Source organism: Moschus berezovskii, chromosome 7 (genome assembly GCF_049115385.1).
Source record: "Moschus berezovskii isolate FMDL1 chromosome 7, NW_MosBer_1.0, whole genome shotgun sequence".
NCBI lineage: Eukaryota > Metazoa > Chordata > Mammalia > Artiodactyla > Moschidae > Moschus > Moschus berezovskii.
In genome coordinates, this window is record NC_142466.1 from 47628796 (window position 1) to 47642966 (window position 14171).

Consider the following 14171-nt stretch of genomic DNA (forward strand, 5'->3'; position numbering starts at 1 on the left):
CCTTCTGGGCCAGCAGACCGAATACTCTGTTACCTGATTCTCATCCCCTGTGACTGAAAAGTACAAATACAGAGACCTTCGCCCAGGTACAAACATTACAAGATGGACTAATTACACAGTGTCCAGACAGGGCCCTTGCCGGGCAGGGCTCTTGTAAGACAAACCATGAACGTCAGCCTGGAGCGAGCGGGCATGAGCTCCTCAGGCAGCAGTAAAGACGCATTAGCCATGAACCTGTTCCACCATGAAAACAGAAGCTGTGTATATCCAGTCAGGGAGAACTGTTCCTTTAAAACCACCGAGAGGAAAACAAACAAGCCCCTGAAATATGCTTGCTGTCACCCTTCACGATTTAAAAAGCATGCACTTCATTTGGGGTGCAGTCTGATGCTTGTTCTCCCTTGATTTCAGCTTCCATTTTCTCCAGCAATCACTCAAGCCGAAGCGGAACAGCTGCTGGGGCCGTGCCACCCCCACATCCTGTCAGTCACCCTTCTCCGGGACATACTGTACAGGGGAGCCCCCACAACCCTTCCTCCCAGTTACCTCCACTCGCAGCTGTGGACGCCGGAGCCGAGAGGTAAGGCCATCTGTCTCTCTCTTCTAATAGGTGGCGCCGCTAAACCCCTCTCCACCGAGGAGAGCTTTGACAGGTGCTGAATTTTATTAATAATCCATTGGTGGGCTGAATTACCCAAAGATGACATTTTAAAAGTACATACACAGAGCACGTGAATCAAATACCTCATTATCTGTTTAATTTTCCATGGGGAAAAAAAATGATGATACTGATAATAACTGAAGTGTCTGATACTGACCAAACAGATCAGAATTTTCTTGTCTTTCCTTAGTTTGTTCCAGGGACTCAATTTTAAGGTAATGTCCCTCTAGGTTGAAGTGCTTTCCAGTTGTAAGATGGTGCCTTCAGAACCAGAGGTCAGTAGCGTTATCTTAAGAATACAGCATAAAAGGGCCCAAGATTTTAAATGCACTGACACAAAGGGGCTGTTCCCTGAACACCTTGTGTTGATACCACCTCGTAAAGAGTTTCTGAAAGAAAATTTTTAAATCTTGACATTTAGGTCCCTGTCTTTGGACTGCCCAGCTGTCTTGTGGTATGACAGTATGCCACTCCTTCTGTTCTCTCCACTTCTCATCTGGCTTGAATTGACCTATGGAGGGGTTACTCCTAAACAACCACAGGGGAAAAAGGGCACCTCTATGCAATCCTGGAGTAGTAGACATTAGGTGGACAAATTAATGGGTTGAATAGGCAATAAGAATAAAGCTTTGAATCTTTGCTGTCACCAGCAATCTGTGGTTTTGTTGGTGTTGGCCTGGTCTAGGAGTTTTTTAATGTGTTAAGTCCACTGAGCCACATTTTAAAAATTTATGCTTGCTGTTTATTAATACATCTGTTCAGTTAAGAAGCATCCTTGGAGTCCTTGGTAGAGAAGGAATTCAAGTGACAGCATAGTAAAGTAATTAAGACTTGAATCAGAGGGGAGAGGCAGGGAAAATAAGAAGGAGGCTATTGTAGGAGTGTTTGTGAACAATATAAAGACCTGAACTAAAGTCAAGCAATAAGATGGAGAGTTTATTCAAGGGCTATTAGGATACAGAATCACCAGTTATTAATGTATGTGTGGGGTAAAGAAGAAGGACCAGAATTCGTTCTTGAGTTATATCCCAAGACATCAAGTTGGAAAATGGTGCCATTAACAGAGGAAACGAGGGTGTTGCATAGAGGGAAGGGTGGGAAAGACGGAATGATAATCAATGGACTGTAGGGTTTTGAGTTTTAGGTGGCTGTGAAACATCCATGTGGATGTATCTGATAGGCAATTAAAACATGGATCAGATATGTTAGACTTATCTTAACACTTCTGTGTTCATGGCTAAGTGTAAACAAATGATTAGCCTTCTCCCACAAAACCTGTCAGCAAACCAGTACAAATGATAATCATCTATTAAGTTCACGGACTTGCCAGTTATCGGATATATTTCCGTAAATTCAGTTGGGTTTATTCATTTTAAGATTTTATTTAGCTTCCAGTTGGGTTTTAAGTGATATTATTCATAGGCTTTTCATCATCCCGTTTCATTCTGCCTGGCTGAGAACCATACCCTACAAAGTAGTGAAGCTAAGAAACCATCCATAGGGGCCTCTTCCTCTTGCTGCATCTTCTTATTGGTACTTGTAAAGACTCTTTACAAGAATATAAGAAGAAAGTAATCTGTGTGTTTTCTTTTCTGTACACAGCCTTTAAAAGAATAAATGTAGAAAAAGACTGTAGCCATTAATGGAGTAAAAAACAACAGCCACCCAAACACCAGATTAAGTCCCAGCTCCCACAGCTGCTGATTGTTTGAATGTGTTCCTTCGATGCTCCTGCTGCTTAGCTTGTTTCAGTTTTGTCTTTTATATTTCATTTTTTATTTTATAACTTTTTAAATTTCGTCTTTTGTATGTTGGTAACATATTTAAAAACTGTAAGAATGGCACAGCCATACACTCTGCACCCGTGTTCATCAGTTATTAACATCTTGCCACCTTCTCTCTCTCTTTCTGACGTGAGAGATCCTTTGTTTGCTTGCTTGCCTGTTGTTTCTAAACCAATCTGAGAGATTGTTGGGAATATCAATGAGCATTAACCCTAATTACCTTAGGAATGATCTCCTCAGAAGTACATTTCTCCTATATAATCACAATGTAATTATCACACTCAGGAAATTTAACATTGATAAAGTGTTACTATCTACTATGCAATCAATATTCCAATTTCCTCATATGTGTGAATAAAGTTCTTTATAGAGGTTTTTTTTTGTGATCCAGGATCTAATAAAGATCATATTTTTCATTTCTTTTCTGTCTTCTTTACTCTAATAAATTTTCCTAACTTCAGCAATATGTAAACCGTGAACTCCCAGATGTTCAAGCAGGTTTTAGAAAAGGCAGAGGCACCAGAGATCAAATTGCCAAAATCCGCTGGATCATGGAGAAAGCAAGAGAGTTTCAGAAAAACATCTATTTCTGCTTCATTGACTATGCCAAAGCCTTTGACTGTGTGGATCACAATAAACTGTGGAACATTCTGAAAGAGATGGGAATCCCAGACCACCTGACCTGCCTCTTGAGAAACCTGTATGCAGGTCAGGAAGCAACAGTCAGAACTGGTCATGGAACAACAGACTGGTTCCAAATAGGAAAAGGTGTACGTCAAGGTTGTATATTGTCACCTTGCTTATTTAACTTATATGCAGAGTACATCATGAGGAACGCTGGGCTGGAAGAAGCACAAGCTGGAATCAAGATTGCCGGGAGAAATATCAATAACCTCAGATATGCAGATGACACTACCCTTATGGCAGAAAGTGAAGAGGAAATCAAAAGCCTCTTGATGAAAGTGAAAGAGGAGAGTGAAAAGGTTGGCTTGAAGCTCAACATTCAGAAAACAAAGATCATGGCATCTGGTCCCATTACTTCATGGGAAATAGATGGAAAAACAGTGGAAACAGTGTCAGACTTTGTTTTTTTGGGCTCCAAAATCACTGCAGATGCTGATTGCAGCCATGAAATTAAAAGACGCTTGCTCCTTGGAAGGAAAGTTATGACCAACCTTGATAGTATATTAAAAAGCAGAGACATTACTTTGCCAACCAAGGTCCGTCTAGTCAAGGCAATGGTTTTTCCCGTGGTCATGTATGGATGTGAGAGTTGGACTGTGAAGAAGGCTGATCGCCGAAGAATCGATGCTTTTGAACTGTGGTGTTGGAGAAGACTCTTGAGAGTCCCTTATACTGCAAGGAGATCCAACCAGTCCATTCTAAAGGAGATCAATCCTGGATGTTCATTGGAGGGACTGATGCTAAAGCTGAAACTGCAATACTTTGGCCACCTCATGCGACGAGTTGACTCACTGGAAAAGACTCTGATGCTGGGAAAGGTTGGGGGCGGGAGGAGAAGGGGACGACGGAGAATGAGATGGCTGGATGGCATCACCGACTCTGTGGACATGAGTTTGAGTGTACTCCGGGAGTTGGTGATGGACAGGGAGGCCTGGCATTCTGTGATTCATGGGGTCGCGGAGAGTCGGACACGACTGAGCGACTGAACTGAACTGAACTGAACTGAACTTTTTAAAAAATTATCATCTTCTTCATCAGTATTATGATTGTTTTTTTTCATGACATCAACAGTTTTGAAGAACTCAGGATATTTATTTTGCAGAATGTTCCGCAATTTGAACTTATTTTATTTTTTCCTCCTAAACAGATTTGTTCATATTTGGCAAGAGTAACGCACAGGTGATGGGGTGTTCCTTAGCTCTGTTGAGCCTTAGTGTGCAACTCACAGGGAATTAGGATTAGATGAACCAAAGCAGGTAAAGCACCTAGATTGTTACACGACATGAGGATAGGCAACCTTGACATAGCTGAAAGGTTCAGGTTTGGAAGCCAGAGGATGTTGTCAAACAATTACAGTGACTGATAATATAAAAAACTATGGAAGAGTAAATGGAGAGGCAGCGGAGGGTGGTGTATTCTGTATGGCTGGGTGAGTGAAGTGGATATTTTCACTTTTGTGGCTTTGCCTTGCTGCTCTTCTCTCCCCACAGGATGTGTGCCCCATTCCTCTGCCAGCCCAACTAGAAGGAGCAAGGGCATGGAAGGTTATCTCTTCCAATCAGGTTTAAAGATGAGGATGACTTGAAACAGCCCTGAATTATTCACTGTGTTTGCATTAGTGTTCAGCATAAAAACACTAAGAGGAAATGTGCTTACCTTCCGCTTTGGGTTTATATATCTTTGCCTCTGTTTGCCTGGGAAATCCCCCAGTAAAAACTTCAGCAGTTTTCCTAACGGAAATAAGTTTATCACACTTTGCGAATTTTAGTGGGAAACTGGCATTTTCCCCCTGCTTTGCGGGCATTGATTCATCATTTATTTAACTTTAACCTGTTAATAAAATGGGCTGAGTCACTGTCATAAGTCAGGAAGTGTCCACTGCATCTATCCAGTTAGCATGTGGTCCTTTGATCCTTCCCACCGTAAAATAAAGGAAAGGCAAGTTCTCTCAGTTTGACAAGGTTCCATTTTTATTTTGAAATATTATCTGAATGATACATCATTTCAGTGATTTAAGCCAAATCACACCACATCACCTACTGTTGACTTAAAATTATTATGGGAAGTGGTATTTTACTATGTCATGTTGATTGAGCCAGCGGTGCTTTATGACAGTGGCTTCCCATAAGAGGAACCCAGTGTCTTGGGAAATGTTAATTTACCGAGTTTCAAAGTATGCCTGTTAGACTAGAGAAAATAAACATTGATGGAAATCTGTTTTTTGTTTTTTGAAATGGAGAAATCTCCCAGTCCCAAGAATAAGTCAGCTAGACTTGTGTCACTGATTTTGTCCAAGAGCGTGTTGGCTGCCTCTCTTCATTCCAAAGAAGGGCACAAATATGGTGTGCTTTGTAGTACAAGCGACAGACTTAAGGGACTTGTGGATTTACCAGAGTGGAGTGACATGTAAAAGGCTTCCTATGAGCCCCACCTCTGAGCCAGAGAAGACTGAAAGTGAGGGAAGGATGTGCTCCTCCCTGAAGAGAGTACATTCTAGTACAGGAATCAACATCAAAGAATGTTCGGAACAGTAGTTCTTGAGAATATAGTCAAAAATACCTTACCCAAATAATAAATGTCAGTTTCTTGAGTCTATATGAAGTGTTGGGGAGACTTACTATTTTCTATTCATATCAGATGTAATATTGCTGGAGTTCTAGGTACTTTGATGTATGTGCAGTCTTTCTGTGCCTTTGAGTAACCAGGGCTGGTCTTCATAGACAGCATTTTCTGATTCACCATTGGGAACCTTTTGTGTCTTTCCTGGATGCCAAAGGGTTAAAAATAGCAATTGTTTTCTATGTAATGTCTTTGCAATTCTGCAAAGTTCTTTAGCTCTTGTCAAATCAACCTGCTCGTTGACTTAGTTTGGTTGTTTCTTCATCTTAATTCAAGATCTTTCTCTGTCTAAAGAGACAGAAAGGATGTTACCTCAATATCTTATCATCCTTGACAAAATGTTACCAGCCTTGAGCTTGACTTAATACTCAACTTGCCTCTTGCAGCTCCCCTGTTAAATCATTGGGTCCTTATTATCCATCTTGTTTGTTTTCCATTTCCTAGATGTCTATTTGCTAACTAGATTATTAGTTCTCTGAGGGCAGGAACCTAAAGTTTCCTTGTAACCTCCAGGTTTCCTATGCTTCTCTTCACAGTGGTAGATCCTAAGGAGGGTTTAACAAGCAAAAAGGACCAGTGAGGGGAATGCCTCAGAAACGGGATTCATTACCAACTCCTGTTTCTAGCCTGGAGGAGTTTCTAGAAAGGATTATACTCCCCTTGATTCATTGGTCTGAAGGGTGGTGACCTCAGTTTTCAAAGGTACTACATCTTGTCTAAACTGCCTATTTCTATACAGTACATAGTTGTTCTAATACAAATGTTCATGCATACACACATTACTGGGAGTCTCTTGCCATTGCTAAGTTTCCATTTGCTTTCCTGTGGTCTTTAATACTAGATGCTCAATACTAACTATTCTCACATATTTACATCTGTAGCATCTAAACAGCTCAAACTAGGCCTGCTTTGTTGTATTGCCCTTCCCGGAACTTCCTGAGTAAACAGGAACATGGATATCTTCACCCACTCACCTTTTCCATAGATATATACACATATTCTCTCTATATACTTAATCTTTTCTCTCTCATTTTAATCTTCTATTATGTGTGCAATAATGGCTAAATCATAAGCATCATATAAAATATTAAAGTTTACCAAAATCAATCCTAGCATTGAGGTTCATTCATTTATTGAGTCAATCAGCTGGTGTTTGGGCACCAATGCAATATACTAGACACTGAGGATATGTGATGAATGATATTGATGGGAGTCCTGCAGTCTTTAAGCACCCAGTTCTGTGAGAGCTAACCAGGTCAATTGGTGATCATAATTTAGGATGTTAGGAAGGGTTGCTGCAGGAGATGGTAGAGGCACCTAACCAAAATAGAAGAAGAGATGTCTCCTTGAAATCTGAAGGTTTGTAGAACCATATATGTATATATATGATGTATGATATTGCCTGACATATATATGTATATGTATATATTTTATAAACTAAGAGGAGCGAGAGCAGGCAAGAGTGGAGCTTCATAAATAAATAAATAAATGTGGAGCTTCATAAATAAAAGTTAGAAGAGCCTCATGAACTGCTGTAAGGAGTTTGGACTTTATGTAGAAAACAGGCTTTGTGTATTTGGCTAAGACAGGTACCCTGGTGACTCTGGTACTCTGGTATACATTTCAAAGGATAATATCCTATTATCCATCGAGCAAGAGTTCAGAACATATTATGGGCCCAACAAAAGAAGAAATTATTAAGAGTGTATGAATGATTTGATACGATGCTCACCTAATGCCAGGTCATGAGCATCATTCTTTGGGTTTCAGCCCTTTTTACTCAGAAGACAGTTATTCACATTTAGCTTCCCATTAAGGGGTCGATTTCTTTCTAGAAAAGAGACTTATACAGATATTCAAGATTAAGAGAGGTGAGGTCCAAAGTCCACCCCTCCACATGTCTACTTGAAAACTGAATGTAATGAAAGTTGTTCTGATGTTGATGCTGTGGGCACAAAGAGGAAGAAAATTCCAATATCCTAGACTTGATAATGGAGATTACAGCATTGGATCTTAGACTGGAAAGGCTTGCGGTCCTTTTTTCTGTTTTGTTTTCCTTAAATCTGTGGGAAACTTCTGGTAATTCTTGATGTTTATTCCAGGGCAGAACAGCCCACCAGTCTTAAAACTTCTTAAATATTGATCATGACCACAGCCATGCTTCATCCTCTGTGGAAAATATCAATTGGGTTGTAAGCCTTTGGAATGAGCTTTCTTCTCACAGTGATATTCACTTTACTATTAATAATAGCTTCTTATAAATATGTCGCCCAGATTCATTCTCAGCAAGTCACCCATACCACGAAACTGGTAATATTTGTTACTTTCTTCTTACCTACCCAATGATTCTGAATGGATCCTTTGGAAGAAAAGTAAAACAAAGGCGTTGCTGAGCTAGCTTCCCTAGCCCTCTCTAATCTAATTTAAATGTCTGTGTTGTCTGCCAAACTGTTAAGAGCCTAATTTAGCTCTACCTTCAAATACATTTTAAGCCTAATCAACTCTACTCCTCCAAACCTACTTCACCACTATCCCCTTCTATCTCAAGCCCCCTAACCGGTTTTCCAACATCCAGTCTTGCCTACCCACAACCTTCTACCTTCACCCAACACACGCATGGTCTCGGCTCCACACCACAACAAGAGCTGCCCTTAAAGGGTAAATTGAATCATTGAGGGTTTCCTACTGACATCTGTGTTCCCACCATACTTGGAATAAAGTCCAAGTTCCTTTTTCTAGTGTGAAGGGCAGCAGTAATCCTGAATGAATAATGGATGCTTTCCCGTCTCCATATTCTCTGTATGACTTCATGGCAAAGCAGGAGATGCTGATGTGAGCTTTTGTGTGTTACTCCACCAAACAAATAGCTTGATTTGTGGTTCAAATATTCATTCACATCAGACTATTTTCCACGGATTTTAAATTTTGAAATGCACTATTTCCTTGTTTTCAAATTAATTATAAACACACATCACAAACTGTCTATTAGGAAGTCTATAAAAGGAATTATAAGTTATAAGTGCCAGTGGGGTTTTTTCACCTCTGAATGCCAAATCAGCCATCTTTGTTTTGTTCCCACATTCCAAACAGATCCACTTCATGTGAAGCCTGAGATGGTGTTTTTTTAGTCCCCTTGGGTTTTCAGTCAGGAAAGTGAGTCATGACAGTAACAAGGAAGGCTTGAGGTAAAATAGAATTCTTTTTCTTGAAATCTCTACTTGAGTGCATTAGCATGAAGCAACATGGAGTTTGCTAAGCCATTAGAGTATTCAGATGTATTCAATGTGTTCTTTTCATATGCTTTCTCTGAAAGACCTAGTTGTATAGAGCCATAATTCCTAAAGTGAAAGCCCACAAGCCATTCTAGCCCAAGTCAATATATCTACATTACAAAGTACCTCACCTCTGCTATAGAAAAGGCTGGAAAGGAAATCCTCTGCTTAGTGTTTTAACAGTGTGATCTGGAAATCAACGTCATCTTTTCCCCTCTCAGGTGGAAACAGTTGGAGAAATTGGCTGCTGAGAAACTGTATGTTTTTGTAGGTGAAGGACTGTTTGTTCATTAGTGGTGAGGAGTCTTATTGAGGCAAAGAGAAACCAAGAGACAAAGTTCTTTGGGTTAGTCTTTTTTGGTTAGTCTTTGGGTTAGCCTCCTTTTCTGAGAAATAGTCTTTAGTTGCTTTTCTGTTTAGTTGCAAGGAGAAAAACCTTTCTCTGTTTTAATCGTCTTCCTCAGAGTAAATGGCTGAAACTGTTCTCTTGAATAAGATATTCTCCTCTCAGAAACAGAAACTGGTTTCTGAACAAATACTCAGCTGGCCATTCACACCAGTTCAACAAAAGTATCTACCTGGACACAAGAATTGACACTAAGTTGGGAACCATGTCTATGAAACCAGTAGTCTCAACAGAGTATTTCTTCAACAGCAACAGCCAACATTTATTATCGTTGTGTAGTACTGGATGAGGTGCTGGAAATGCAAAATGATAGCATTTTGAGGATTTAATGCTCTTTCCATCTATAAGAACCAAGAACCCGTCTCTGCACATGCTAAGTTGCTTCAGTAGTGTCCAACTTTTTGCGACCCTATGGACCATAGCCTGCCAGTCTCCTCTGTCCATGGGATTCTCTAGGCAAGAATACTGGAGTGGATTGCCATGACCTCCTCCAGGGAATCTTCCTGACCCAGGGATTGAACTCGCATCTCTTACATCTGCATTGGCAGGTAGGTTCTTTACCACTAGCGCCACTTGGGAAGCCCTAACCTTTCTCTAGAGATCAAATTGCCAACATCCGCTGGATCATCAAAAAAGCTAGAGAGTTCCAGAAAAACGTCAATTTCTGCTTTTTTGACTATGCCAAAGCCTTTGACTGTGTGGATCACAAGAAACTGTGGAAAATTCTGAAAGAGATGGGAATACCAGACCACCTGACCTGCCTCTTGAGAAACCTATATGCAGGTCAGGAAGCAACAATTAGAACTGGATATGGAACAACAGACTGGTTCCAAATAGGAAAAGGAGTACGTCAAGGCTGTTTATTGTCACCCTGCTTATTTAACTTATGTGAAGAGTACATCATGAAAAACACTGGGCTGGAGGAAAAACAAGCTGGAATCAAGATTGCCGGGAGAAATATCAATAACCTCATATATGCAGATGACACCATCCTTAGGGCAGAAAGTGAAGAAGAACTAAAGAGCCTCTTGATGAAAGTGAAAGAGGAGAGTGAAAAAGTTGGCTTAAAATTCCACATTCAGAAAACTAAGATCATGGCATCTGGTCCCATCACTTCATGGCAAATGGATGGGGAAACAGTGGAAACAATGGCTGACTTTATCTTTTTGGGCTCCAGAATCGTAGCAGATGGTGACTGCAGCCATGAAATTAAAAGACGCTTGCTCCTTGGAAGGAAAGTTATGACCAGCCTAGACAGCATATTAAAAAGCAGAGACATTACTTTCCCAACAAAGGTCCATCTAGTCAAGGCTATGGTTTTTCCAGTGGTCATGTATGTATGTGAGAGTTGGACTGTGAAGAAAGCTGAGTGCTGAAGAATTGATGCTTCTGAACTGTGATGTTAGAGAAGACTCTTGAGAGCAACTTGGACTGCAAGAAGATCCAACCAGTCCATCCTAAAGGAGATCAGTCCTGGGTGTTCATTGGAAGGACTGATGTTGAAGCTGAAACTCCAATACTTTGGCCACCTGATGTAAAGAGCTGACTCATTTGAAAAGACCCTGATGCTGGGAAAGATTGAGGGCAGGAGGAGAAGGGGATGACAGAGGATGAGATGGTTGGATGGCATCACCGACTCAATGGACATGGGTTTGGGTGAACTCTGGAGTTGGTGATGGATAAGGAGGCCTGGCGTGCTGCGGTTCATGGGGTTGCAAAGAGTTGGACATGACTGAGCGACTGAACTGAACTGAAATGAACCTTTCTCTAACTGTGCATTTTTATGTATGTGATGTTTCTTTTAATTCATTTCTATAGCCAATTATTGAGTCTCATCTTCAAGAGACGGTATTAAAAATTCATTTGTGGTTACTACAGTAGTAACCTGGCATTCTTCAGATGAAGAAAAAAAAGCACATATAAACAGCACATGTTATTACTGACCAAACCACCACCCAGCTAATTTCTTTTCACATTTATGGATTATATTGACTTCTGAGATCTCATTTAACAGTGGCTTTCAAAGGCACCCAGCTGTACTTGGCAAGAGTACTGCGTTGGATGTCAGTTCTAAAAGTCCTGATGTCGTCAGGAGACTTGTGTTTGTAGTTTGAGACCATGAAGAAGGCCCGGAAGAAGCCATTTTTTAATCTACCTATACCTTGCTTTCTCCTGTTTGGATGAAAATAACTTTTCCTCTCATTTCTCATCTGGCATTCCCATTACTCTCTCTTCTGAATGTTTTTCTCTCATCCAGTGCATTCTGTTGCAAGGCAGACTGAACTCTGTGCCTAACACTCTGCTGAACAAGAGAAAGCCTTCCCTTAGCCACAGGACCATGAGTTAATCCCCTTGTTTTGACCTCCTCAGAGCTGCCCAAGGGATGACATCATTACAGAACTTTTTTCCACAGCAGTATTTTTGACATGAAATGTCTAAGACCACTCTGGATAAATGTTCTTCTGGTTGGCACCTTTTTGTAAAGAGGATTTGGCAGAATCAGACTTTTCTTTCCTTTTTCCCCTTCACATCAGATTCTGAAATAAGACAAACAACTGAGTCACAGCCAATTCTGCAGTCAAGATATTCCAAAAAGCCTGGCTCTTGGTTAAATGCGTCCTGCATCAATTATTTCTGTAACATAGCCTGGATGTCCGTTCCCCCTCGCTTTGCATTTCCACAGGGGAGTAATAGTGTTATTCCATAGACCCTGTTGCACTGTGCACAAGAAAAAGTACTCTTCTCTGCCTTGGGCATTGAATACTTTGTTTTCTTGACTTATAATTTACTGCATAAACCTGAGTGGAGAAGCATTCCTCCAGAACCCTTCATCCTTTCTATTTCCCACAAATAGTCATTATAATATGTATATGGCTTCTTTAAAAAGCTTCAATGATCATTTCACCTATAGCCAACTTCACAGCCCTCATTTTGTCATGGTTTGTGGAGACTCAGGCAGTTATTTTTTAGCCTTAAACTCATCCAACTTGATAAATTATTTGCAGTTAATATTGACCCAGACTCTTTTAAGGAGAAAAACACTAAGCCCTTCCAGGGAATGGATTCAGCTCTTTGAGTAGTTTGGAACCGAGTCCTCAGATGAACATACAGCTCTTAGCCTGCTTTGGTCCTGCCCAGATGGACAGTGTTGCAATTACCCACACTTCCCCAAGGCCGTTTCTTCATTTCTGAAAGCTAGTCTTGATTGTCTCAGAAGCAGAATTCAATTTGCAGTTCCCCCAGTAACGTGCTGTGATTCATTCGAGGACAAATCTGGATTGAACTGAGTCCAAGTGTCTCTTTTGTGAGACAGAAGGGAAGTATAAGTAGATACTATAGTCACCCAGATGAGTCAGCCAGGAATTCATGAAGTGATTCATAAATTGTTATAAAGACCACTAAAGTCTACTAAAATGGAGCGCTGTCTGGCTATACAAAGTGGGGTATTATCATTGGGGGGGGGTTTTAGATGTTAAATCAGATGTGAAATCCTTAAAACTGTGCTTTTCTTTTTAGGTTTTGAAAAGGATTCCTTTTTTCTCCTTCTGCAGTCAGCCAACTGCTAAAGCCATTTTTCATTGATTAGTTTTCACAGATGAATTTTAAAACCACTACAGATGATACCCCACAATTCTTTGGGGGAATAAAGAATACCTCCCCAAATCTACCACAGACCAGTTTCTATTCATTATTTCTACTCCCTGGCAGCAAATCAATAATATTTTTCATGTGAATACAATGAAACTAGCCGTTCCGATGCATTCTTCCTTCTTTGGGAGGTCTATAACCCTCATGGAAGAAAGAAGGTGGGGAGGGGGCAAACTATCCAAGCACATATTAATCTAGTTGATCATGTAAACACCTCTTTTCAAAGTGTTAACCCCCAAAGCAGCGCTAAAACACACAGCCCCACATCGCTTGCCAGCACTGCTTACATGTACAATACAAATGAAGAAAAGTGAGGCATATTTATGACAAGTGCTTGGTTTGCAACACAGCCTATTAATAAAATTTGTTTGAAGAAACATAATTGTTAATTGACACATAGAAATATTTTGGATTTATACATAAGGGAGAGTGTAACTGAAAGGAGCTATCCAGTTGGAAAGACTAAAGGTATAAGCCTGGCTTGGGCACAAAGAACCCCATGTTAGAACTGATCGACTTCACCAAAGCAAACTGGGAAACATGTAGTCAGATTTCTTAAAGGCAGTGGCTTGCTGATACCCACCCCCGGCCCATCCTCATCACCTGATGGTGAGGAACGAAACCTCAGAGGCCCACAGGAGTCCTCTTCCATGCTCCCTCAACTCGTCTCTCTGCCTTGCTTTGCATCTCCGTTAGAAAACGTCTTACCTTATCGGGATAAAGTGGTATCTGGAGAACTAATTGTGTGACATTGGCAAACCATTACAAGTCTCTGGGCCAGATACGATTGTGCACCAATGTTCTTCACCTCAAATATTCTATGGTTGTATGGATTTGTGAGCTCAGGATAACTTGTTGGAAAAGCCGGAAAACCACAACTAAGTGCACCTAGAACTAGAAAATTAACTAGATGAGTAAATGCCTCACTTTCTTTGAACCTCTTTCCATATTGAAATAGTCAAGGGAGGAAAGAGTCCTAAGTTTTTTGTTTTTTTTTGGTTTTTTTTTGGAGCTTAATAGGTAGTCTAACACAATGCTATTGTGTTCAGTTCAGTTCAGTCACTCGGTCATCTCCAACTCTTTGTGACCCCATGAAT

General features: G+C 40.6%; 1 protein-coding gene across 4 annotated transcripts in view; it reads left to right on the forward strand.

The window, feature by feature from the left end:
• Window positions 1–14171, forward strand: part of GLIS3 (GLIS family zinc finger 3) — a 508364-nt gene that overhangs the window by 445919 nt on the left and 48274 nt on the right. For all 4 annotated transcript variants that reach the window (XM_088837911.1, XM_055428294.2, XM_055428295.2 and 1 more), the window contains one exon: window positions 412–580. In XM_088837911.1, coding sequence (XP_088694037.1) covers window positions 412–580 — 169 coding nt within the window. The remainder of the gene's footprint in view (window positions 1–411; window positions 581–14171) is intronic.